The sequence below is a fragment of the Marmota flaviventris genome, chromosome 1, assembly GCF_047511675.1.
Source record: "Marmota flaviventris isolate mMarFla1 chromosome 1, mMarFla1.hap1, whole genome shotgun sequence".
In the NCBI taxonomy this organism is placed as follows: domain Eukaryota; kingdom Metazoa; phylum Chordata; class Mammalia; order Rodentia; family Sciuridae; genus Marmota; species Marmota flaviventris.
The window spans coordinates 81963817-81988380 of record NC_092498.1 but is presented as its reverse complement, the minus strand read 5'-3'; the positions used below and the strand labels follow the sequence as shown (position 1 = coordinate 81988380).

The following is a 24564-nucleotide window of genomic DNA, read 5'->3' as shown; positions in this document are numbered from 1 at the left end:
ACCTGATGATACAAAAATCCCACCAAGTTCAGTCTAAGCTCCCCATTTGGTAAGAATAGCAACCATTCTGTTTGGAAAGTACTTTGAAGGCCTCAAAAAGGCTTTATTATATTGAGAAGAATTATTTTTTTCTCTTAGTGTCTTCTTTGGTAAGTCTAATTCCTCCTTATTGTATTCAAAATGGTTGAAAAAAACTCCTTTGATATCCCTTGGATGCTGTTATCTTCTCCAAGCTAAAGACCTTCTTCATGTTTAATAACTTTGGAGACCTGCTGCTCCCAATGTTCTCTGGCCCAGATTTATATCTTCTCACTAGGATCTGCAAAAGCCAGTTTGAGCTCATACAATATTGCTAATATGCCCAAAGATAAGTTTGCTCATGGTCCATTCTGTACTTATCTTGGGTCAATGTTACAAATGTATAATATTCACGGACAGCAAGATGCACACAGTATGCACCCTTATTTGCACCTACGGTGGGTATGTTCCAAGATTCCCAGTGAATGCCTAAAACTGTGGGTAGTACAAGCCCTATGTGTACTATGTTTTTTTCCCTATACATACATACCTATGATAAAGTTTAATTTATAAAGTAGGTACAGTAAGAGATTAACAAGAGTAGCCAATACCATGTTAAGTAAAATAACAGTGACTTGAACACAAGCTCTGATATTGCAATAGTCCATCTGATAACCAAGAGGGCTACTAGGTGACTAATGGGTAGGTAGCATATACAGAATAGGAATGCTGGATGAAGGGCTGATTCACATTCCAGGTGAAATGAAACACGATGGCACAAGAATTCATCATGATACTCAGAAAGTTTCATGACTTAAATTTATTGTTTCTGGAATTTCCCACTTAATATTTTCAGACCATGGTTAATCATGGATAACTGAAATCAAGGAAAGTAAAACTGCAAATAGGGAAGGACTACTGTATCCCCAAAGGTCTTTAATTTCAGGATTAATTTAGAAAACGTCCTGGTTCCTCTCCCAGTTTCTTCTCTCAGCCTAGTCTAGACTCCACTTTTTCCTAGGCATCATTTCATCTGCCCCTTCCCTTTTCTTCCTATCTGTGCTGTGCTTTATATAAGTTTAGGAACACTGTTATAAACAGCACTTCATTTAAAGTGTGCACAGAATACCCTAATATAAATAGCCTAAGAAAAGCACAAGAGATGCTTCTGTTCACTGGATCACCATTTTAATTCTTCATGCCTGGGATCCTGTAACCTGCTTTGCTGGCTGCCCAGCATCTTGCATCTCCATATTCTAAAGCACTTTACATACTGATGCTAAAATCATCTTTTTTCCCTGCTGATCTGAACATGCCACCATCTGGAGTCCATTTATAGCCTCCCAATACCCTTGGGATAATGTATTTTCTTACAGCCTTAGAGACTCTGCATCTGCCAAGACCTCTGTATTTCTGCCCTTTACTGAGGATGGCAGTGTTTAGGTAGTCATGGCTTTGTTCATTCATTTGTTCATTCATCCATCCATCATTCATTCACTCATGCATTGATTTACTTAGCATCTACCATGTACTAGGCACTTTATTCAATGCCAGAGAGGAATATAATGATGAATCATTTATATCTTCAAGAGGTCTACAACTTCAAATAGGTTAGATAAAAGCATATGTGACTTAATTCAAATACAGCACAGACTGTGACAAGAGAAGTAGTAAAGGTAGAACTATAGTTGTAGATAAATACCAAGGTTTACCAGGGTAAGGATTAATGCCAGATGGGAAAGGCAGAGAAGCCTTCCAGGAGGAGGTATTGTTTGATCTGAGAATGAGTAATTTCCCCTAAGCAGAGAAGGGGGGATGGGACAGGATTGATTTGGCCTTCTTGTTATCTGTTGGTTAAGTTAGTTTCTTTGTTGCCCTTGTCCTCTGTCTTCCTGGGCATTTGACCAAACAGAATTTTATTTTATTTTTCCAAGAATATCCAAATACCCAAAGGTCCAGTGACTCTAAATACCTCACTTAAAAAGGAAGTTTCCAGAATGATAGTAGAGTAGTAAATAGCAAATGAAAAGGCATGTTGAGATTTTGTTTCAAGATTATAATGAATAGAAGATGAACTTATAAGGAACGGCATCCATTCTGGCACCCATCCTTATCAGCCGCTATTGCTGGCTAGAATCACCAATGCAAATCATACAGGAGAGTTTACCATCCCCAAGGGGAATATCTGCATGATGCATAGTGCATGGTGTACTAAAAAATAATAGCACAGTATCCCACAGGTTTGTCATGACTAGTCTGATGGCAGATAGTTCTATTTATGATTCTTGAAAACTAAAAGTGAGTAAGGCTTAACATTTTTAGGTTTGAAACATGTTTCATATTTTGCTACATTTCTCTCAAGTGTGTATGCATTCTATAAGAAAACATAAAAATAGCATTAGCATCAAGCATGTAAATGCTTCTTTCTGGTACACTTGGTAGAGGCAGTAAGGGAAGCCTTGGGTTTCTTACACAATGATCTGCCTTTGGGTCACCTACCTACTCAACCTTAGCCCTCCTGAAGGTCATGTTCATTTAATCCATTTGAGTCATCACATACCAGAGGGTTGGCAGAGTTGAACAGAAAAACAAAAATTATACATGTGTTTATTTTTGAGAGGTGGTAAAGCAACACAAAACATCTTCAATTAGGACAGAATTCAAAATGGGATATGATGGGAAGATGGACTCCAAAGAGGATTCATCAAAGTCCTAATATCTGTAGTGTTGGCAATGTCATTAGTCTGACATGCATTCTCTACATTTATCAGAAAACAAGCAGGTAGATAGGCAGTGGAGGAGCTCAAGGGAAACAAAGTCAATCCATGACTTCCTTGGTTTTCTTGGTAACCATATGGAGTCACATAATTAAAAGGTAAAAAGCCACAAAAAGCATTACCTGAATTCCATATGACTGGGAAGGAAAGTTGTATTGTCATGTCCTCCAAGGGCTGAACTTTAGCAAGGGGCAGACCACCTCTTCTCCTCCTCAATCTCCTAGCCTGGGGCTGCTCTTCACCATCAGGTTTTTGAATTCTGGCACAACTCTCTCTAGTCCTTTCTCAAGACCTCCAGTTCCCCTCTCCTCTCCTTGGCTAGGTTTTCACTTGGGTGCCTATCTTGTTTAGTCAGTGTAATTGCTACTTAAAATTAAAGCCCACAGAACCAGCTTTGCCCTACTTTCCTGGGTTAGCTAAATCTAGAACCATTTAAAAATTTGTTTTTGAATAAGTAATAACATTCACATGTTTAAAAACATATAGTTATTTGTTAACAATCTCTTGTCTTTTTCCCCATGTAGCCAATGCCAACCACTTGCAAGAAATTTCTAGAGTTTCTTTATGCACACACAGAAGTGAATATAAATTTCCTTCCTTTTTATTCAAAAGGGAGTATGTTCTTCACACTTTTTTGGAACCGTGTCTTCTGAACATCTTTTACTGGATACCACTCTAAACTTAAGACTTAAATAATTTATTATTCTTGCACACAGTGTTGTGGGCTGATGGCGCTCTTCTGGGTAGTTCTTGCTTATGCCTCAAGTATAGTTACAATCAGATGCCAACAGGTATAGACATTCTTTGAAGGCTTGGCTGGCCAGAATGGAGGCCGATGTTTAATGGGAGATCAATTGCCTGAGCAACTTCACATGGACTCACCACGTGGCTCCAGTTTCTCACAATAAGGAGGCTGGGTTCTGAGTGGGCATGCCCCAAGAACAAGTGTTCCAATGTAGCAGGAAGAGGAAGCTGCCAGGCCAACTAAGGGCTATTTACAGAACTGATAAAGTCATCTCTGTGTGTTCAATTGTCCAAAGCATTCACAAGGCCTGCTCAGATGAAAGGGGATGGAGATATCAACCCCATATCCTTATGGGGCAGTTTTGAGATCACATTACCAATGAGCTTGGGGTGATAGAAGATGCTATAATGATTGTCTTTGGAACCTAGCGTCTGCAACACCATCTGAAGTAATTTTCTATTCTTCCTAATCTTCTCTTGTACTGTCTAATAGCAAAGCTTTCATTTCTGCTTTCACTGCTATGACTAACCCAGGTTCTCAATGCTTCTTAGTCATTATCAGAGCTAACTTCCTGCTCTCCATTTTTCCCTCACTGCCAATAGTCAATAAAATGTGTATTTTCTCTCCATAGATATTTCCATAAGTTCAGCTCTGATAAGCTCATTCTCCAAAGTAAAACTCAGCTCTGTTAACTTAGCATTTAGGAAAAGTTGCAAACTGCTGGCCAGCAGTCTTGTTTGACCTTCGTGGTGTTGGGAAAATATAGGATTTGCATTTTTTTAAGCTTCTAATATTGCAAAACCAGGAGATTTTATATAAAAATCCAGGTTAAGCTCCACTTGAAAAACTAAGTTCTGATATATGGAAGCATTTAATTATTCAACTAATATGTTCTAGATACTAAACAAAAGAGGGGAAAAAATCCCCTTATGGAATTTAATTCTAGTTGTAGGAATTTCAACAATAGACAAAATAAATAAGCAAATTAAATAGAATGTTGGATGGTGATAAATTTTGTGGAAGACTGAGGAAGGAATAAGTAAAGAAGTGGATGCGAAGGGCTGTAATTTAAAATCACATGGTCAGGGAAAGCTTCACTGAGATGGTGGCATTTGAATATAAAAAATGAAATGAGGAAAAGAAATATGGATTTCTAGAATGGTGCTATACCATATTGGATAGCCACTAGCCATATGCTCCTCTAAATTTATATAATTAAAGTTAAATAAAGTTAAGAATTCAGCTCTTCAGTCACACTGGCCACATTTCAAGTGCTCAGTAGCCACACGTGGTAAATGGCTGCAAAAGAGAGAACATTTCAATCAGTGTAAAAATGCTGTTGGACAGCACCGTAGAGAAGTGGCATTCCCAGCAGAGGCTTCCGCATGTGTAGAGGTGCTAGGGTGGTTCACTGCTTGATTTGAAATTGTGGCATGGTTCTTCTGTTTACCATTTCTTCCCTTTGTTCTTGTCTACCTGTTTTTATACTGAGAATACATAGCCTTTGTCATTTATCACCTTTATCCAAACCAAATTTTCAAAAGGCCCTTATTGATGTCAAGTTTTAGACACTTGGTCAATGTCACAGAATCTATGGCATCTATGGCCTCGCATTGGGAGTTACATGAAGACCAAGAACCTGTACCAGGTGACAGAACACACATGTTCTGTTTGGAGCAGAGTGGGTTCATGGGATAATTCAAATTGTATTCTTAGGGGTGATATGGTACAAACATTGTTGCCTTAGAGTGAATGTTCACCAGAAGTGTCCTGGAGGGACTCTGGTAGACAAAGTGTATCAGGGGAATATTTGAAGTCCTGGGAAGGTGGCATTCTGGGGCTCAAGGCAATGACTACCTACTGGAACTGTAGTGTTTTAACACTATAAGAACAGATACAGTCTGGCATGAAGTAGGATTTCAGCCTTGGATAAATATAAGTGACAGGTATTAGGAAACCATAACAGACAATGGAATGTATTATAGAATTCTTTCTAGTAAATGCACAAGCCTAATGTGACAGGATTTAAGGCCTTCTACAATGTGGCATTGGCATCCATTCCTAGTTCTTCATTATATTTCCTCCTCTCCCACCAGCATGACATATTCTTAATGCTCAGTAGATTCTGTGTGATATCACCTTGGCGTTTTGGTTACACTTCCCCTCTTTACTTGAAGGACACTTACCCTCCTTTCTGCCTACTTGAATCTTTCCCACTCAGCCTTAAGGTACAATTCAAACTTCCCTCCTTTCATTGATTTAACTTAGAAGCTTTTCTCCTGCCTTATGCTATTAGCAAGAGTATAGGGGCTAAATCTTGTTTTGCTATCTACACCCTTTTCCTTACCTGGTCACACATATAATTCTTACTTGCCATTAAAAAAAAAAAGTGAACAAGTTTATTCAATTCTTGCAAGGTATAGGAAAAAAAAAAAACGGGGACCCCAGTGTCCTACTGATTAGAGGGAAAACCACTGGTTGGCTTTATTGAAGAGATGGAGCTGGGATGTAAAGGGTCACAGCCCCTGCGTTAAGGCCCTGCTGGAATAGTCTCTTTTTGGGTGCTCCAGGATTCCTACTCCTGGAATGGTATAAACAATGATTCACACCACGCTTGGCCTTCGCAGTTTACCAAGCACATTCATCACAGGCAGCAGGCTTTCAGGGAAGATCAAGTTCCAACATGTTAACAGAGATTCAAGTTCGGGTCACCAGACTCGCACCTTCTTTGCTGTACACCTATCATAACCAACAGAAGTTTCTCCCCTCATCTTTTAATGATGAGTATGCCCAGAGGGGTCGGCGTCGGGCAATTCTATGTCACGGTGTTTGTCTTGTAGAAGAATACAGAGCCTATTTTGAAGTTCTTTGGTGAAAACAGTCGCTAGAAATAAGGATTATGATGTGGGGCTAGGCTGTGCGTCAAGTGCGGGAGGGAGGACGACTTCTCAGAGCACTTGGTCGAAGTCCAGGTCAAGCCTGGCTGTTGAGAAACGGGAAGTGCACCGGAATTTTTCAGCCCGTAGGGAATGGGGAGCTGAAGAAGACGGCAGAGGAGTGGGCTTAACGGAGGATTCTGGGAATGCAGCACCTGTGTAGGAGGGTGCTTTCCCCCGGGCGCCTCTTCTGTTTGAGTCCGGGGTGGGAGTGTCTGAGGGGCTAGGGCTTCAGACGTAGGTGAGCAGCGGGAGAGGGCGGGGCGGGGCGGGGCGCACCTGGGCCGGAGGGGGAGGTGCACAGGGCTGAGCCTCGCGGGGGCCGTGGAGCGCGCCAATGGGCAGCGGCTGGCAGTGCGCCCCGCGCCCGAGCCGCAGTCGCGCCCTCTCGCTGCTTGGCGAAGGCGCGCGGAGGCGAGCTCCGTGGAGAGAAGCTGCCGGGGCCGCGGCCGCGGTCTGGGCATGAGGATGGCGGTGGGCTCAGTCAAGATGCAGCCGCCGTGCGAGAACCCGGCCCTGGCCGCGGCGGTGGCGGCGGCGGACAGCGCTCTGCGCCGCAGTCCCAGCGCCCGCGAGCCGGAGCGCGAGCAGCCGCCGGCGTCGCTGCGGCCGCGGCTGAAGGACCTGCCTGCACTGCTGCGGAGCGGGCTCACGCTGCGGAGAAAGCGGAGCGCCGCCGGGGGCCGGGTGAGTGGTCCCGGCCAGAGATGGGGCACCCGCGGAGCGCAAGTGGAGCCCGCGCCCACCCTCCGGGCGATTATAGGGGGCGTCTGGAAGTTAGGGAGGCGGCGGAAGGGGCTCCCTTCTGCCGGACTGCGCTGAAGAGGAGCCCGGGACGGTGGGTTTGGGGTTCCCCTCGGTGAGCGACAGCTTCCCCACCCCCAGATGCACTTGACTTGACCAAAGGGCACCTGAATTTAGGTTGCTTAACCCGGGCATCGCTGAAAGGACAGTTCGCCTCTTCTCAAATGGGAAGCTGCAGGTGTCCGGTGTCTAGCAGTCAGCCAGCCCTATCCGACAGTAAGCCTCAGGCCCTACGAATGGGATCCCAGTTCGCAGGACGCATTCAATGTGTTTGGACGTCCCATTGCAAGCTTTGGGCATAAGGACGGGCTCTGGCCGCACACCCCTGACCCCCCGACCCTCCTGCCCCACCCCACGGTAGAGAGAGAGATTCAGGAGTTGAAAGTTCCTGGGTGATCTTCTAGTTCCTGGTTTCCAGCCTCTCCAGCACTTAGTACTCCGGACATCCCCTTGAAGAGGAGGGTGCACGCCCCCAGGAATCTTAAATATTGACTTCCTGATGGTGTGTTCAAATATGATTACCTGTCAAGGAGTGCCCCTCATTGAGTACTAAGTGCATCTAATGACCTGAGCAGGTCAGACATGTTTGGTACTGGAGAAGTGAGAAAGCTCTACTGATTATCCTTCAGGATCTTTAAGCCACTCAGGAGGCCCCAGCAGGGTTTCTGGACACTGAACAGACTTACTCAGACTTCTCTTCTCACCAGGGGAGCACCTTTGGTGGGTCCTACTCAGTTTGTAGGAATTCCTCATTATTAAGTAGTCTTCACTGAGAAGTTGCAACAGTATACATGATTTGGGACTGTAACTTAAAACATGAAGTCTTGGTTGTCCACTTTAAAAGATCTTAGTGGAATACTTTTAGCTCTTGCATCTTGGGTTTGTGAAACTTGAGGGTTGGGGGGTATTTGTGTTGGTGTGGATTTCTTTGGGTGGGGAAGAGTCAGAAGTGGTGAAGGTCTTCCAACCTCTGGAGGCCACAGTTCCTCCTTTCCTAGGTGTCTTTTCAGAAGGATGATGTTCTGAGGATTATCTGTGTGTAATGGGACATTCTTAAAGTCGGTGACCAGGAGAGTTTTTGGAACTGTCCATCAATGACCTTAGATTTGGCATACAGGATTGCCTGCAAAGAAAGCAAGGAAATGTGTTCCCAAGACATGGTAGCTAAATAAACACAAGAACCAGAGTTATAGACTTTGCAAGAATCTAGGGAAAAGTAGGTCAAATTGTGTTCCTATTATCCTTGACAGTTACTTTTTCATGGCACAGAATTCTGAAGACATGAGGGCAGCCAGGCAATCTGCAACAAGAATTGCTGAGAGTTTCTGTATAAATAGATCTGTAGCATGCATCTACATAGATACTTCCGTTGCTCACTGCCTGGGATGATATGTGTCTTGCCAATATACATATCTACTCTTATTTTCTTAATTACTTTGAATAATATATACTTTATTAACCCTTCTTTAATTTTAGTACTATGTTAGTTCTTTTGGGGGGGCTTAAGTGAATGGCCATATTTTTTTCTTAACTGGGGGAAGATTGTCATATTTTCTATTATTGGAAACCCATAATTTTCAACAATTTTTCACTCTTTTTGCTTTGAACTGTGGTTGTGATGTTGGAACCTTTGCCATCAAATGGGTAGGAAAGAGTTTGAAAGAAATAGAAAAACAAGTGAAATGTGTACCTGTGTTAGCCAACTTGGGTTGCCATAACAAAATAGGCTGGGTGGCCTAACCAACAGAAATTTATTTTCTAACAGCTCTGGAGGCTGGATGTTGAAGACTTCAACATCAGTGTGCAGGCTGATTCAGGTTCTGGCAAGGGATCTCTTCCTGGCTTGCAGATGGCCACTTTCTTGCTATATGCTTCTGTGTCCTTTCTTTGATTACTCAGAGGGAGAGACAGCTCTCTTTTTCTCCTCTTACAAGACCACTAACCCTATCATAAGGGCCTCACCCTCACAACTTAATTTAATCTTAGATACTTCCAAAGTTCCCATCTCCAAATACCAACAAATTGGGGATTTGGGCTTCAGCATAAGAATTTTTTGGGAGACACAAATGGAGATACAGACTTTCAGAAGGGATTTGAAAGAAAGAGAAAAACAGATAAGATATGTTCTAGACTGGTTGGCTAGAGATTTGTTTCCAGTGCAGCTGAGTGAATTCAAGGGCCAGTTAACAGAACATTTTTACAATTGGTAAAGGAGGAGCTCTGTGAATTACATAAGTAAAGTTTTTAACTCTTGTATTGATCAAGATCTGAATTTGAAATATGTTTGACTTTTGTCCATGCTGCCTTGGGCTTCCACAAATTTGGACATTCTGACATCAACTCAGTTCTTGTAGGTTGTGTTGCTCCACCCTGGTGCATTGTAGGCTGTCTCTTAACTGGGACAACCAAATAACTGCTGTCATTTGGTTGATATAGCATAGTTGCTTGGTTCCTTGGGTCAGTCACTTCCAATATTATTGAATTCACAGTCCTATTGGTTAAGACACTGCATCTCTTTAGGATAAGGGAGCCAAAGACTAAGTTTTGCTTTGTGGAGGTCCCTATTGAGGTCACCCCTTAAGCCTCAGTGGCAAGTAAGCTTGAATTCCCACTAAAACCTTTAATGTTTTTTGTTTGTTTGTTTCTTTTTTGAGTAATTGGAATTGAACCCAGGGCTTCACACATGCTTGGCAAATGCTCTGTCACAGAGCTACATCTCCAGTTAATCATTTAAAAAATTTATATAATGGAATATATAAGAGAAGGGCATAATAAATCCTCAAGTTTCAACAGTTATTAGCATTTACCAGTCATGTTTCATTTATTTCTCCCTTCCCTACTTTTTTTTTTTTTTGTGAGAGCTGGTATATTTGAAAGCAAAATCATAAACATAGTGTCATCTCACTTACAAATCTTTCAGTTTACATCTTCAGTAAGGATATTTTAAAAGTGAAACAACAACAAAAACTTCTGTTCCTTTTTCATACCTAAGAATTTTAACAGTTCCTTAGTATAATTCCCATATTCAAATTTTCTCAAATATGTTTTTTTCTACTATTAATTGTTGGCATCAGGAATTCAATGAGGTCCTCATGTTGCATTTGTGGTTAGGCTTTTAAGCTCTATTATTATAGTCCCCACCCTTCTTTTTTCAGGCCATTGATTTGCAGGAGTGAGTGGTTGGTTTGTCTAGTGTGATGTCCCACTCCCTCAGGTGATGGTTTACTTGTGGTGTCATTTAACTTGTTCTTCTGTTCTTCACATTTCCTATAATGTGGTTGTTGATCAGAACTTAGTCTCAAAGACAAGTAAGTATCCTTCATGGGTGTTGCTGTGTAAAATCTGTTGCATCACGTTGTGAGACACATAATGTCTGGATGACTCTCTTTTTGAGAAATTAAGATTGATTAGTGGGCCAGGGAAGGCAGTGCTCATGACTCAGGAAGCTGAGGCAGGAGAATTGCAGGTTTAAGGCCAACCTGAGCAATTTAGTGAGACCTTGTCTAGATAGATAGATAGGTAGATAGATAGGAAGGACTTGGGGATGTAGCTCAGTGGCAGAGTGCCCCTAGGTTCAATCTCCAGTACTGGGGGAGAAGATTAAAAAAAAAAAAGATTGATCAGTGGGTCCAAGTAGTGTTTCCTTATATTTCTACCCTTTACCTAAGATTTTAGCCTCAACAGATGGTTATGGAACATCCATTTCATTATGGGGCACAAAATGGTGAAATTCTAAATCCATTCTACCTTGGCATTTATTATTAGAATTTTGTATATAAAGAATTTTTCCTCATAAAGTATTTGGATCTCTTGAAATTCAGATTATTCAGGAAAGACAGGGGAAAGATTCTTTTTCCCTTTATGAATTTGCAGAGTAATGATTTGTGGCCCTAACAACTTCCAGTGATAACTAGTTAGCTTTTCTAAGTATCTTTAAGAATTTGTGGATCTTAATGTATTGGTTTCAGTCCATTGTGGTAAATGTTCTTTTTGGTACTCTGTTGGTCCTTGTGTCCTATATAACTTTTACATGAAGCCTCAGTAGGCTTCGAGAACTATCTGGCAGGAGATATTCTAGGCTTATCTTGTATATTTCCTGCTCCAGACCCGAAGTCAGCCATTTTTCCAAGGAGCATGAATAGTTTTTTAACTGAAAAGGGTTCATTGTTCCTAATTTCTGTCTTTCTTGGTCTTAAGCCTTTACCTTAATTCATTCATTTTTCTTTTATTCCTTCTATTCAGGCAATGCCAAGACTGGTGTCCCCCTCCTTCCCCCAATAAAATAGCTGTTAACAACCATTCTCTCTTTCTATATATACTGCCAAAATACTGGCCTGACTTATTTTGGTCTTTGCTGCTGTGATGTTTTCGGCAGACTCTACCACTGTCTTCATCATCTTGAAATCTGTTTCATTTACAGCAGCCAGAGTTATTCACAGTTGGGCCAAATTGACTTCATCACAGTCCTCTGGGTGATCGTCAGCTTTTGGATTAGACCTCAGAAAGGGTGGCTGTCTTCTACCCCTTAACCAACCTCCGCTAGGCAGTGGCCCTGTGGCAGGTGCTTTTCAACTTGGAGAAACTGGGCAGAAGAGCTGGCAGCTCTCTGAATGAGGCTCTCTTATTTCAAGTAAGGTCACTTTCCCTTGTGATTCCTCTCAAAGAGGAACAAAGTGACCCCTTCCTTCTGTCCAACTGGAGTGCTATGGGTGAGACTCAAATACCCTCCTCTTCCAGAAACTTGACTTTGCTGATTGAGAAATATGTACTGCCTGTTGTTATACCAGTACACTCAATTTATACTCATTTTAAACACATCTCTTTCAGGCAAAGCATCTCCGTTCATTCTTTGTATGTAAATTGAAGTCTATTGGTAACACATCATAGCACTTAATTATGTGCCATGCACATTCTGATACAAACTTCATTTAACTCTTACAAGCTTGTGAGTTAGATACTGATATTTGCATTCTACAGATGTGGAAACTGAAACACAGATATAACTTGCCCAAGATCACAGAGTGTGTGGGTGGGAGGAGGGAGGTTTGATTCCAGGAAGCCTTGTTCCACAGAGCCCAATCCATGCTCTGAATTGACTGTCTAGTTTTCCTCAAATGCTCCAAGGGCAAAGGTTTTATTTACTTTAAACGACCACAGCCTTATAGCACCTGCTAATATTGCCTAACCACTGTGAAGATGGTCACTGAATGCTCCTGATGCCAGACTTTAACTTTCATTCATTGGAACACAGAGAGGCTGTGGCTCTCCTGTTGGGTGTGGGGCAAGAGGAATGGGGACAAACATTGTGATTAGAGGTGAATGGTAACAAATGGTGTTTGTCAGCTTTTCCTCACTGTGACAAATACCTGAGAGAAACAACTTAAAGGAGCAAAGATTTATTCTGGCTCACAGTTCCAGAGGTTTCAGACCATGTTTAGCTGGTTCATTGCTTTGCATCTGAGGTGAGGCAGAACATCATAGCAAAAGGGTATTGCAGAAGAAAGCTGCTCAGTTCCTGACACCTGGTGTTGAGAGCCACAGCCTAGTTAGAATGGCCCCTGGCATTTTGCCAGAAGTAATGGTTGAGAGGTGAGCCATTAAGATGATGCTGGATTGATTCAATTGTATATTAGACCTTTATACCAGTAATAGGGTGGCTCTTGCTGCCTCAGGCGCCCGCTACTTTGGAGTTCCCATTGAGTTCTCTAGGTTTGAGAGTGAATGTGTGCAGCCCAGTGGAGGGAGTTCCGGTGGGTGTGTGGTGTTCCTGGGGGCCACGTGGGTGGCGTTCAGGAGAGTTCCCGGGGAGTGTGCATGGAGTACTGTTGGAGTTCAGGCAAAAAAGTTTCCTGTTTGAACATACAAGTGCTATGTGGCGGCTTGGTAATTTGTGCCCAGCCAGACTGCGGCAACCTGGGAATCTGAGAGATTGGTGCTGGAGGATAAGATAGAGCCCCAAGGGGCATGCCCTCAGGGACCCCACTCCCTTCAAACAGGTCCCACTTCCCACAGCCTCCACCACCTCCCAGTAGTCCATTCACTTACCAGTGGCCAATGAGGTCAGAGCTCTCATGACCCAATCATTTTTCTAGATCTCCACCTCTGAACACAGCTGTATTAAGGACCAGGCATTCAACATAAGAGTCTCTGAGGGAAACTTTATATCCACACCATAACACTAATATTTACCAAAATTAAAAATAGTGTTTGTCATATTAGCAAAAATCACCCAGGTTCACCTTGATCAAGGTCAATCCAAAAACCTTGTGAATTGGCCCAGCTTACCTATTTCTTATCTGCTCATAGTAGCCTATGAGAAGATAAGTGTCATTAAAGGATACCTGCATCTGCCAGGGAAGGTAGTCAGATCAGATACAAGAAACACTTGATGAACTTAGAAACGTTGGCATTGCCACCTCTGATAGCTGACCAACTACCCGTTTGAACCTGGGTGCCATAAAGGTGTTAACCACAGCTACAGAGAAAGTATGGTCATTCCTCTGTTTCTGAGGAGGATTTGTTCTAGGACTTCCTATGGATCCCATCTTCACAGATGCTCAAGTCCCTTATATAAAATGGCATTCTATTTGCATATAACCTACATATATCCTGTGTACTTTAAATCTTCTTTATATTACTTATGACAACTAATGCAGTGTTGAGGCTAGGTGAATGGTTGTTTTACTGTATTGAGTCTATACATGTTTTTTTTTTTTTTTCCCTCCAAGTATTTTTGATTCGTGGTTGGTTGAATTTGCTGATGCAAGATGTAGAGGGCTGGCTGTAAAACTCTATAGATATCACCTCTAAGTATTTGGAAAGAAGGAAAGCAAACTGTAGATTTATTTATTCTGTTTTACTTTCATCGAATTCTAGCAAAGGAATTCAGTGACAAGTTAATTCTTCATTTTTAAAAATGTTTTCCCTATCCCCCAACCCCAACAGACTTTGGGTACAAGATTAGATGGGAGGAAAAGAGCATGGTATAACTGGGAGACTGGGTTGGACGCCCACTGCCACCGCTCTGTCTTGCAAAAGTTATTCCCCGAACTCCAGGAGTCTCTGGTTCTTTCTCTATAATGAGATACATCTCAGGTCAGCTTTTCCAGGAATAGAGACAATGTAGATAAGTGTTAGGTACATTGGAGCTTCAATTTTTCCTTCCCTGTCCAAATGCTTATTCTAGGAAATAAGCATATTTATGGAAATCTAGGCATAGTTTGCTTTTTTACTTTTGTATGCAATGTCAAATTCCATTTTTTTAAAAAAGTGATTTTCTAACACACACTGCATATTTTAGGTGGTGTCTAAGTCCTGGTACCATAACAAAATAGGCTGAGTTTCATACTTGTACTGTCTTTTAAATTGGCTTGGCAGTAATTCATAACTTGGGTAGCTAAAAATAGATGGAAAGGTGGGAGCTAAGTCACTGGTGATGACTTGGAGTACTTGTGATTTTTTTTTTTTTCAAATTCTTGACTCAATATTGCATAACAACCCTAGTTAGGAATACTGGTAATTCCAGTGATGATATGTGTTTTGGAAGTAGTTTGTAAGAAGTTGTGAGATTTTATGTGAACTCAAAATAATTCAACTTACCAGTTTAACTTTTTGTGGCCCATATTGCTATATTCAATCATTCATAAATGGGTGTGGAGAGGAGAAAGTCCACAGGTACTATTGTAGCAGGTCTTTTATCAGATTCAAACCTTCATAATCACCTAAAAGGAGGAATCATTTTCACTTATGAGGGAATTATGATATGGAGAGGTTGAGAACACTGCTGTGGCCACCCAGGAAAGAGTGGGAATGGAGCCCAGGATGGCCTGACTCCAGAGACCATGGCCTTTCCCAGTACCACACTAAGGCTCCGACATCATAGTAACATGTAGTATATTGAAACGATGGATGCACAGAACATTTCAAGTCTCAGTGTAAAACACGATTCATTTTCTTGCCAGTGTCTGCAGTGGTAGCTTCTAGGACCAGCACTAATTTCCTACAGGTATTGGCAGCTGTTTGAGCTGGGCAGCTGTCAGTCATCTCCCAGCCATACCAGCCATCCTGCAAGAGGCTCAAAGGTTGGGGACAACTCATCACAGGACCACTTATTTTCAGCTCCATATTATATTATCTACTTAGAGAGTTATAAAGCAAGCAAGCTGCTTTTCTTGCCTATATAAAAAACCAGAAGAAGAAGAAGAATGAGTTTCTTGTGACCCAGGATTTATGTTTCTGATGGTAACATGCTTGACATTTAAGAAAATTGAAGCTGGGTGCAGGGGTCTGTGCTTATACTTCCAGCTACCAGGAAGGCTGAGGCAGGAGGATCTCTTCAGCTCAGGAGTTGGAGAAAAACAACAGAGTGAGAACTTGTCTCAAAGGGAAAAAAAAGGAAAAAAGAAAAAGAGGAAGTCAGAGTTTGTGTACCTGTCAAAGTCACTGAACTCATTTACAATTAAATGAAATAATTTAGAATATTCTAATATTTTTAATGAGTTTAGACTTTGGTATATTTACCTTTTAATGTAGTATGATTATCTGAGGTGAATGGATCTATTTTTTTTATTCTAGGCATTTTTAGGAGTCAGGAGTTGGCACTGCAGAAACACACGCAGACATAATTTTGCTTCTCATTTCAGGTGGCTCGTGGGTGTTCTAAAGCCTGGACCACACAGACACCCTGGTTTGAAAATCTTCCCTCTCCTGCCTTCTAAAGAGCAAGACTATGGTTATATAATTATTTTACTGTTTATCTAAACTTACTATAATATTTTGACACGAGAACTCATTCAGTCGTAAATATTTTATTGAATTAAAATATTTTATCAGCTTGTTGGGTTGGAAAATGTTCACCTCTGAATGTGGCAAATGTTTCAGTAAGCCCTGGTAGTTGGTAGTGATGATGATGATAGCTATTGTTGTTTAATAAGTCCTTATATAACATTTATCCTGTTGGGTCATTCAGAGTACCTTAAAACAGTAACTTCATCCTAGTAACACAGCCTCATGTGACAGATTGTCTCATTGCGCAGAGAGGCTAAGTTGCCTAAGATCACCAAGGAAGCAGAGAATCTAAAATATGAACCCAGGAAGTCTAGCTTCAATCTATCTACAGTCTTTTGTATCCCCTCTCTAAATAATCAATGTATTTTCTTGATTATATTCCCCTTTTTTCTTCATTTTAATATTTTGGAAATTGGGCTGCATCTTAAGTGGATGTGTTCATTTAAAGGAGTACTATTCTCCCCTGTAAAGGTATTATTAAATTAATGGTATGTCTTAAAATTATTGGTGCCTTAGAATAAAAGAAGTATAGTAAGCCATGTTTTCATTTGTTAAAATTTAGCTGTGTAATTCATAGAAATATCAAAGTTTTAAATGGTGCATTCAAACAAATCCCTATTAATTTGTGGAAGTATGAAAAATGCAAATTAAGACTCTATTAACAATTTATATGAACATTGATATGGCTTAGGTAATGATTTCAATCTCAGGAGAGATTAAATTTAAATGTTTATTATAAAAGGCAGAAGAGCTGTAGAGAAATGTTGAGGGTGGAAGAAACCAAACTCAAATTGTGAGGTTAAAGTGTGTGTGTGTGATTTATTATTGGTTTCTTCACAGGTTGTGTTGTGTGTGTGTGTGTGTTTTAAAGTAAAATTTAACTTCGACTTCCCAATAAATTTCACAAAATGGACAATACATTTAGACTTGCCTTTGAGTCACCGTAATTTGTGTGGGGTGAGTAGGCAGATCTTCCCTTCTGTGACTCAGTTAATCCTTTTTGTATTTTATCTGCTTTGTTCATGAGACATTCCTGCTTGTAAAATGCTTTCCTTTTCATGTTGTACCATTTGTGTTGTCTGTAGAGAAAACATAATTCAGGATTCCTCATTAGGCAAAACAAGTCTTGACTAAAGTTGAGGAGTCCTGAAAACCAGGGTTTTTGCATTGTAGCTAGTTATCTTCCTGTATTTTTTTTCCCCCTAACTGGTCTAGCAACTTACACTGCAGCCCCATTGGTTGTTTTCTCCGGTTGAATTTGACCTTGTCAAATCATTTGCCTGTAGCTGTTATGGGCCGAACATGCAAATACTTGTGATTGCCCAACACTTGTGCCTTTGGTGCTGACTGTAAATTTGTTTTACTCTTATGTTGCTATTGAGGGAAGTGAGCGGCTTATCTCTTCTGCTTGCTCTACCTCTCCACATGTTGACTACAGTGAGCAAACACTGTAAAATACTTTACTCATCATAGTGTGCTGTGGATTTATATATAACTATGAAATCTTTTGTACTCTCTCTTATTTTTTCATTAGAGAAGAGAATGTGTATTGAAAACTTTTGGAGATCAGGAGAAGTCTGATGCCTATTTCAATCCGTTAAAATACTATTTATCTGTAGTACAGTAGAGAGAATATTTCTCTGTAAGTTTGTCAATTAATGGGTGTGTGACTCAGAGTAAGTCAAGTAAACTAAGTCTCTTGTTTCTAAGATGGAATATTTATATTCTATCATGAAAATCAATAGTGAGGTAGGATATCCATCTTTATTTTTTGCAACAAGCCTCTTCTGACCATTGTCAGAGTGGTGTTCTTTCTACATTGAGATGTCTACTCAATCTGCAGAGCACTTTGGTCACATCTTAGACAATATTCACTACATCACTTTAGTTGGGGAAGAAGATAATGTCCTATCAGAGGGAGTATTCGAAGATGCAAGAGAAATCTGATTAAATCAAGATCTGTCACATCAAAAACATGAAAAGAACATATCTCTAAATCTGTTTTTAGAAAGTTAAATCATTAGGTCATAAACTGAATTCTGGGAGAAGTGTCAGAAGAGAACTTGGTGCCAGTCCCTCATTGTGGCTGTCAGAGACCTTCCCAGGTAGTTTCTTTCCTTTTGGAGAAGATGCTTGTTGCTATTTCTTGTCATCAGTAAGTTACTTCTTAGCTTCAAGTTAGCATCAGTATTTTCTTTCCTCTACTATTTCAAGTTTTGAAACAGCACCTGTTGAAACATTCGAATTTCCCCATGGTTTTTGGCACATAACTCCTTAAGGAAAAAAATGCCTCCTAGACCTATTCTGGTCTACCTTGATATCTTAAATGAGGTTAACTTTAAAATCCTCAGCAAATTCAACTAATCAGCCATTGGGTATTCCCTCTGCTGTTGTTTATACAATACTTTCATTTACAAAGTGCTTTCACACACATTCTTATTTCTCTGTGTTCATAACTCTGGAATAAGGTATGTATTTTTTTCTCTTGTGGGTTCAGAGGCAAGTAACTGAGCTTTCCTGTTTGCCTCTGCATCCTGTTCACCTGTGTAGTCAACATCTGTGAAGCAGAGGCGGTTTCCACCTAGTTACATAGAGGATGCTCAGTAGGGCTCTCTGATCACATAGCCAGCTGTCAGGATGGTGCTGTGTTGTAACTTTGTAGCAGAAAGACAAGATGCCTTAAGTGGACAACCTGGAAGTTTAATTTGTACTCTTCTCATCCAGTAGAAGGTAGCATTTTTGATTCTGGAAAATTTGAACAGTTTCTGAGGGAGAAGATTGCAATAAATTATTGTTTTTAAACAATTAAAAAACCCCCATATGATGAGCATTTGGAACATAGAGGACTTGTGGCCACAGTCCTGATCACTCTGTCCATCCCATGCAGTCTCTTCTCATCTCTGTTCTAGTGTGCACCTTGGAGGCTGCCCTCTGTGGACTTTGATCCCTGGGATTCCCTCTTCCTCTAGCTTTGGTCTGGGTGTAGTCAGCGGGAGCCAGGAGGAGAGAGGTCCTTCTCCTTACTGGGGTGTGGGTGGTGACAGTGAGCAGCTATTAACAGCAGTTCCCACTGGGCAGTTCCTTCGGCCGTCTTCAGCCTCCTGTGGAGCTCCATCTCCCTGTTTCTCTGGCCTCCACCTGTTAAATGTTTTATAAGCTGTGAAAGTCCCCATGTGCTGTAGCATGTCCCAGGGTATGTGAACTTTGCCCACACATCTCTGATAGGCTCTTTTCTGAGAGAACTTTTGGCCGATACAGGATCCCAGGTAAGAGCAGTGTGATGGTGGATGGTATAGTTGGGATGTGAAGAAGCTAAGGAATGGAGTGGGCATTGGGCGTGGTCAAGGTAAGGAAGCAGCCTGATACCTGAAGTTCATGTGGAAGATGGGGGAGAGGCAAGGAAGGGCCTGTCCTTGAAAGTGATGCTAAGACCCAGGGAGGGTCCTGAGAGGTCTCTGGACCTCTGGTCAGAAGCTGGTTGTGTTAGGACATGACCTGAGCTCCATTCCTATGTCATTCCTATGCAGAGCCTTAGAAGAGTAGTGTTCAGAATCAGAGAAGCAGTTCATGCGTGCCTTTGCATGGTCTCTTTTTCTGCCGCTGCCTTTTTCTCAGGCACCTGAGCATTGCCAGCTTGTACACAGGAGTTCTAAAACCTTGATGTGGTACTTTGATCTTGCTAATTTTTGTCACAGTATATTGAGCATGTTCTGAAATGCCTGCCAAAACTGTATTCACAAGGTAACAAACGGTTGAATAGAATAATTACACCTTTGGATCCTTTGCCCATGGGTGCCGGTGATGGGTGTGTCAGTGAGATAAAAAACATACTTCATGATTTTGGTACTCAGCCAGATCATCTCCTATACTAATCTTGCCATGAAGCAGGATCACAGTTAGCAATTTTATTTGTCTGTGAGTTCCTTTTAGATTGAAATGTCAGGCCAGGTTGAAACTACTTCCCAGCTTTTGTGAGTAATATTAGGATAGTAAAGGCTGGATACTTCATTTTAACAAATGGAACATTTGAAGACAAACACATTTTCTGTTGTTAACAGTTTTGTTTTTTGAATAAGAGTTCTCTAAGAGGAAAAATCAACTCTGGAACGTTTTTCTCCCTCTTTCTGGGTTTTTGTTTGTGTATGTATCAGCATGGATGTGTGTATGAGGGAGTCCACGGTGTGACTTCACACATTTGAGACAAATCACGATGAATCACGTTATCCAGGCTTAAAGCATGTGGATCCTTTGGTGCTGCTTCATTTTCCCTTCTTTCTGGTCATTTCTCCAGTCAAGCTGGATGGCTGGGTACCCAGAGAAGACAAGCTGCTGGGTACACAGAGGGGAGGGGCCCAGAGGTACCAGGAACGGGGTGGAGCCTTATCTAGATAAAGTCTTCCTCGAAGTGGCCGTGCTTGAGCATCACCTGTTAGCATGGAAGAGGAGAAGGGTTCTAGCACAGCAGCCCTGGTGGGAGAGTCCCTGTCCTACTTGGGGTATGGAGAGGAGCTCTGTGTGGAGAAAGGTGGTAGTGGGCTTCTGGCCATGCAGGCTGCCTATTCCTGTCTCAGACCTGGGGCAAGAATGGTTCTTGCTAATCTAGCTTGTTTTCACCTCTAGTCTAGAGTGAAAATTGTCCCCAGCCCCCTACCTGGGAGGGAAGCCCTTTCTGTTCTTAGCATCTCCTGCTCTGGGTTCAGTCCTGAGAAATCTCTGGTGAAGCTTTCTCCTGGCATTTGACGATTCACCTCCTTACTCACTTCCCTTGGGTGAGCCCCTCTTCACTCTGGGTTTGGTTTCTTTTGGCTTTGCCATTCCTGTCGACCTGTTCTCCCTGAAGGCCTTTCTGGAGGGCTGTTCTCCCATGCTTCTTCTCTGAATCAGCACACCCTATTGTTGCACTCATTGTTTAACAGCACGGCCCTTCCATTTCTTCACTCTTGTGTCTGTCAGTTTACCTGGCCCTGGCTGAGGTCTCTGTTTCATGGGCGACAAGGTGCTAGATGCCTGTCGCAGGAGTTTGGATCCCTGGCGGCCACCTTTGCATATTAAGACTCTCACAGAAGCCCTCTCCCAACCCAACCTCTTTCTTAAAATTTTCCAAGACTATTTAACTTCTCAAATCCCCATGAAGCGGAACTGCTACAGGGGCTTGAGGAACCACTGTCTAACTGTTGTGCATTAGGGAATCGAATGCTGTGCACTGACTGCTAATTAGCATTATATTTTCAAACCCACTTGTTTTAAACAGAGACTTCTGCCTTGGATAAAGGATATACACACAGGAAGTTATTGCTCCAGTGAGAAGTAAAATTGTGAAATTCAAAACCAGTTTCATTTCTTAATGACTGTAATAAGCATTGGTTTTTCTATTTAAGCAATTAGCTTTGGGAATTCCAGGCTAACCCTAAGACCAAGTAAAGTGGACTAATGTTTTTGTTAATTGTTCCTTTCACTGCAGAGAGCATCCTGTGATGTAGCACCTGTCTGTCGCAGACTACCCTGCTGTCTACTGCAGCCACCTTTTCTGATATCCTTTCTTTCTTCTAAAGTCTCTTTGGGGCACCTACTATCTAATAGTCTAGGTTTTGCTGCAGTGAGACAAAAAATCTTTGTAGCTGAACATAACAAAAAAGTTTATTTCTTGCTTACAAAGAGAAAGCTTTGCATGGGAGTGCTGTCCAGGGTAATTGTCCTCCAGGTGTGATCTCTGCTTCGATCTTATGACAATTCCATGTCCACATCTTTTTTCATAGTGACTGCAGGATGTGAAGAAAGAGTAGAGAATTGCACAGAGGCTTTAAAATGCTCTGCCTGAAATTGCTTCTGTTCATATTTCATTGGTCAAAGCCAGTCACGTGGCCTCGCTCAGTTAAGACACTGGGAGCGTCATCCTTCCCAGACCCTTGAAGAAGACAAGCATAAATGTTAGTGACATCTACCTTGGTCATTAGATGCTGAGAATATAGAAATGAATAAAGGCCTGACCCTGGTCCTCAGAGATTCAAAGTGGGTGAGGCGAACATGTTGATAGTAACAAGTAATTTTTACAACGTTGTATAAATTACAAAAATACGTGGTGCAGTGGCTACTGTGATAGAACCAAAATACCCCAGGAGCACCAAGGTGTAGAATCTACCTCCCTGTGCTTGGGGACAAGAGGAAAAGCTCAGTGTGGAGGTGACATCGGAAGTGAGGTTGGTCTGTTTACCAGGTTCAGCTCAATGCTGCCTTGGTGAGGGTGTTATCTGACTTGTTTTATATGTCGCATAGCATCTAGACCAGTAATTTGTGACATAGTTCTAAGAAATAGGCTTACCTGTTCTTTGAGACCTCAAGAAAGAAATGAGAGCAAACCGTCAGTAATGGAACAGACCTGCTGGTTCAAATGAAATGCAGCACACAAGTGTCGTTTTAATGAAGACTTGCTAAAAATACTTTACTGAGCAGTTATGCTACTGACAGTTCTTTGATCTCAAAAATTAAACTTGCTGGTACTCTATGAGAAGAACAAAGCCAAGTGTAGAATAACAACCAAAGTTCGTCGTTAGGTGACGGAGGTTGCACAGGCAGTACTGTGACTTGTCCAGAATTCTGACATGTTTTTTTGTTGAGCATAGATGTGCGTGGTATGTTAACACTGCAGGGAATGTCCTTTGTCAACAAAGGTGATAGTCTTTTCCTCAGCTGTGTTCTTGTCCTCCACACTGCTGTGGTCTCACTGGCTTTCTTGACCATCTTGTCATGTTCTCTCCTCAGGGCCTTTGCACCTCCTGTTTCTCAATCTTAAGCCCTATTTTTCTAGATACCCACTCACTTGCTACAGGTCTTTGTTCAAAGGCTATTCTCTCAGTGAGGTCCCTTGGCCACCCTGTTTTAAGATTACAACATCTACCTCCTTCCCATGTCTGATTCCTCTACCACCTTGAACATAAATGAGAATGTGCTCATAATTGTTCAAGATCAATCTGTGCTCATAATTGTTCAAGATCAGTCTTCCCCCACTAGGATATAACCTTGTTTTAGTCAGCATTTTTGGTGCTGTGGCCAAAAGACCTGACAAGAACAATTTTAAGAAGGAAAAGTTTAGTTGGGGACTCACAGTTTCAGTCTCAGTCCATAGACAGCTGGCTCCATTCCTTGGGGCTTGAGGTGAGGCAGAACATCATGGTGGAAGAGTGTGGCTTAGGAAAGTGGCTCACATGATGATCAGGAAGCTGAGAGAGAGACTAAGCTCAGCTCACCAAATATTTACCCCAAAGGCACGCCCCCATAGACCCACCTTCTCCAGCCATACCCTACCAGCCTACAGTTGCCACTCAGTTAATCCCTGTCAGGGGATTAATTCACTGATTGGGTTAAGGCTCTCATAACTCAATCATTTAGCTTCTGAATGTTGCATTGTCTCACTCAATGAGCTTTTGGGGGACACCTAATATCTAAACCATAAAAACCTATTCCTATGCCACTAGAATAAAGCACTATTCTTTATAATTCAGTAATTTTATAATGAAGTTAATTTAATTTATTAAAAATGTATTACATGGCCCTTATTGAGCTTTGCATTAACATTTGGAAACAACTTTTATGCAATATGTGTGTAGGGGTGTATACATGATGTTTTTTTGATAGAATAAAGGTGAGATTGTTATGTGGACATGGAAGACACCATCAGAGTGGAGAGAGAGAGACTAAGCAGACATTATCAATTGACAAAAGCACTTCTCTAGACAGATCAGTCTGGTGGGTGGTGTGCAGGATGAGAGGTGGAAGTCTTGGAGGTCACATAGGGTGGTGGTCCAGCTGACAGACAGGGCTTGTTTTTAAGATGGAGGCATTGGGAATGAGATGCCAGAGTTTGGGATGAAAAGGAAGCGAGAACTTAATAATTTGCTTTTGAAAATCAGTGGGTACACAAAAAATCAGTTCCTGGTCTTGAGAGGAATTTAACTCTGTCAGAAATATGACCAAAGGTGGTCTGTGTTCTATGTAGAAAGTCTCCTAGATTCCCAAGACTCTTAAGAAATTATGTGCAAGATTGTGTGTGTGTGTGTGTGTGTGTGTGTGTGTGGTGTTTGTATGAAAAATCATCTTAATTATGTAAATTACCTTCTACAAGAGAAAGAGAGAGAAAGGAGATGCTTTCTATGTGGCTTTTAGGAGACATGTTTTAAAATTTCAGTGCTTTGGTTCAGGGATGGAGAACAGGATGGCAGTCTGCAGCCATCCTAGCGGCCCCGTGCACTGTAGTTGGTATTGCTTTGTGGCCTCCAAGCAGATGGAAGTGGATGCCCCACCCCCTGCCCTTGTCCTCACACAGCATCTGCCAGAGGCCAGGTCTCCCCCTTCAGGGCCGGATAAGCACAGTGCCAGCTGCCCTCAAGGCCAGCCTTGAGTGAGGTGGGGGAAGATAAGGTGGAAGATAGCCGTGTGGGAAGCCAGGAAGCTGACTGGAAATAAAGGAGGTGTTTATTCCCATTGTCCACTTCTGACTTTC

At 41.8% G+C, this 24564-nt stretch overlaps 1 protein-coding gene and 2 long non-coding RNA genes across 4 annotated transcripts in view; 1 reads left to right on the top strand and 2 right to left on the bottom strand.

Moving 5' to 3' along the window:
* Positions 1-6836: 6836 nt before the first annotated feature.
* Rapgef5 (Rap guanine nucleotide exchange factor 5) overlaps positions 6837-24564 on the top strand; it is a 229368-nt gene continuing 211640 nt past the window's right edge. For both annotated transcript variants that reach the window (XM_027932668.2, XM_071613720.1), the window contains exon 1: positions 6837-7163. In XM_027932668.2, the coding sequence (XP_027788469.2) occupies positions 6939-7163 (225 nt within the window). In that variant the 5' untranslated portion in view covers positions 6837-6938. The remainder of the gene's footprint in view (positions 7164-24564) is intronic.
* Positions 14122-14986, bottom strand: LOC117794747 (uncharacterized). Its single transcript, XR_004618611.1, has 2 exons — positions 14880-14986; positions 14122-14354 (listed from the first exon to the last, which is right to left on the bottom strand). It is a non-coding gene; the product is annotated as an uncharacterized lncRNA (long non-coding RNA).
* Positions 21679-23273, bottom strand: LOC114090472 (uncharacterized). Its single transcript, XR_003582358.2, has 2 exons — positions 23170-23273; positions 21679-21972 (listed from the first exon to the last, which is right to left on the bottom strand). It is a non-coding gene; the product is annotated as an uncharacterized lncRNA (long non-coding RNA).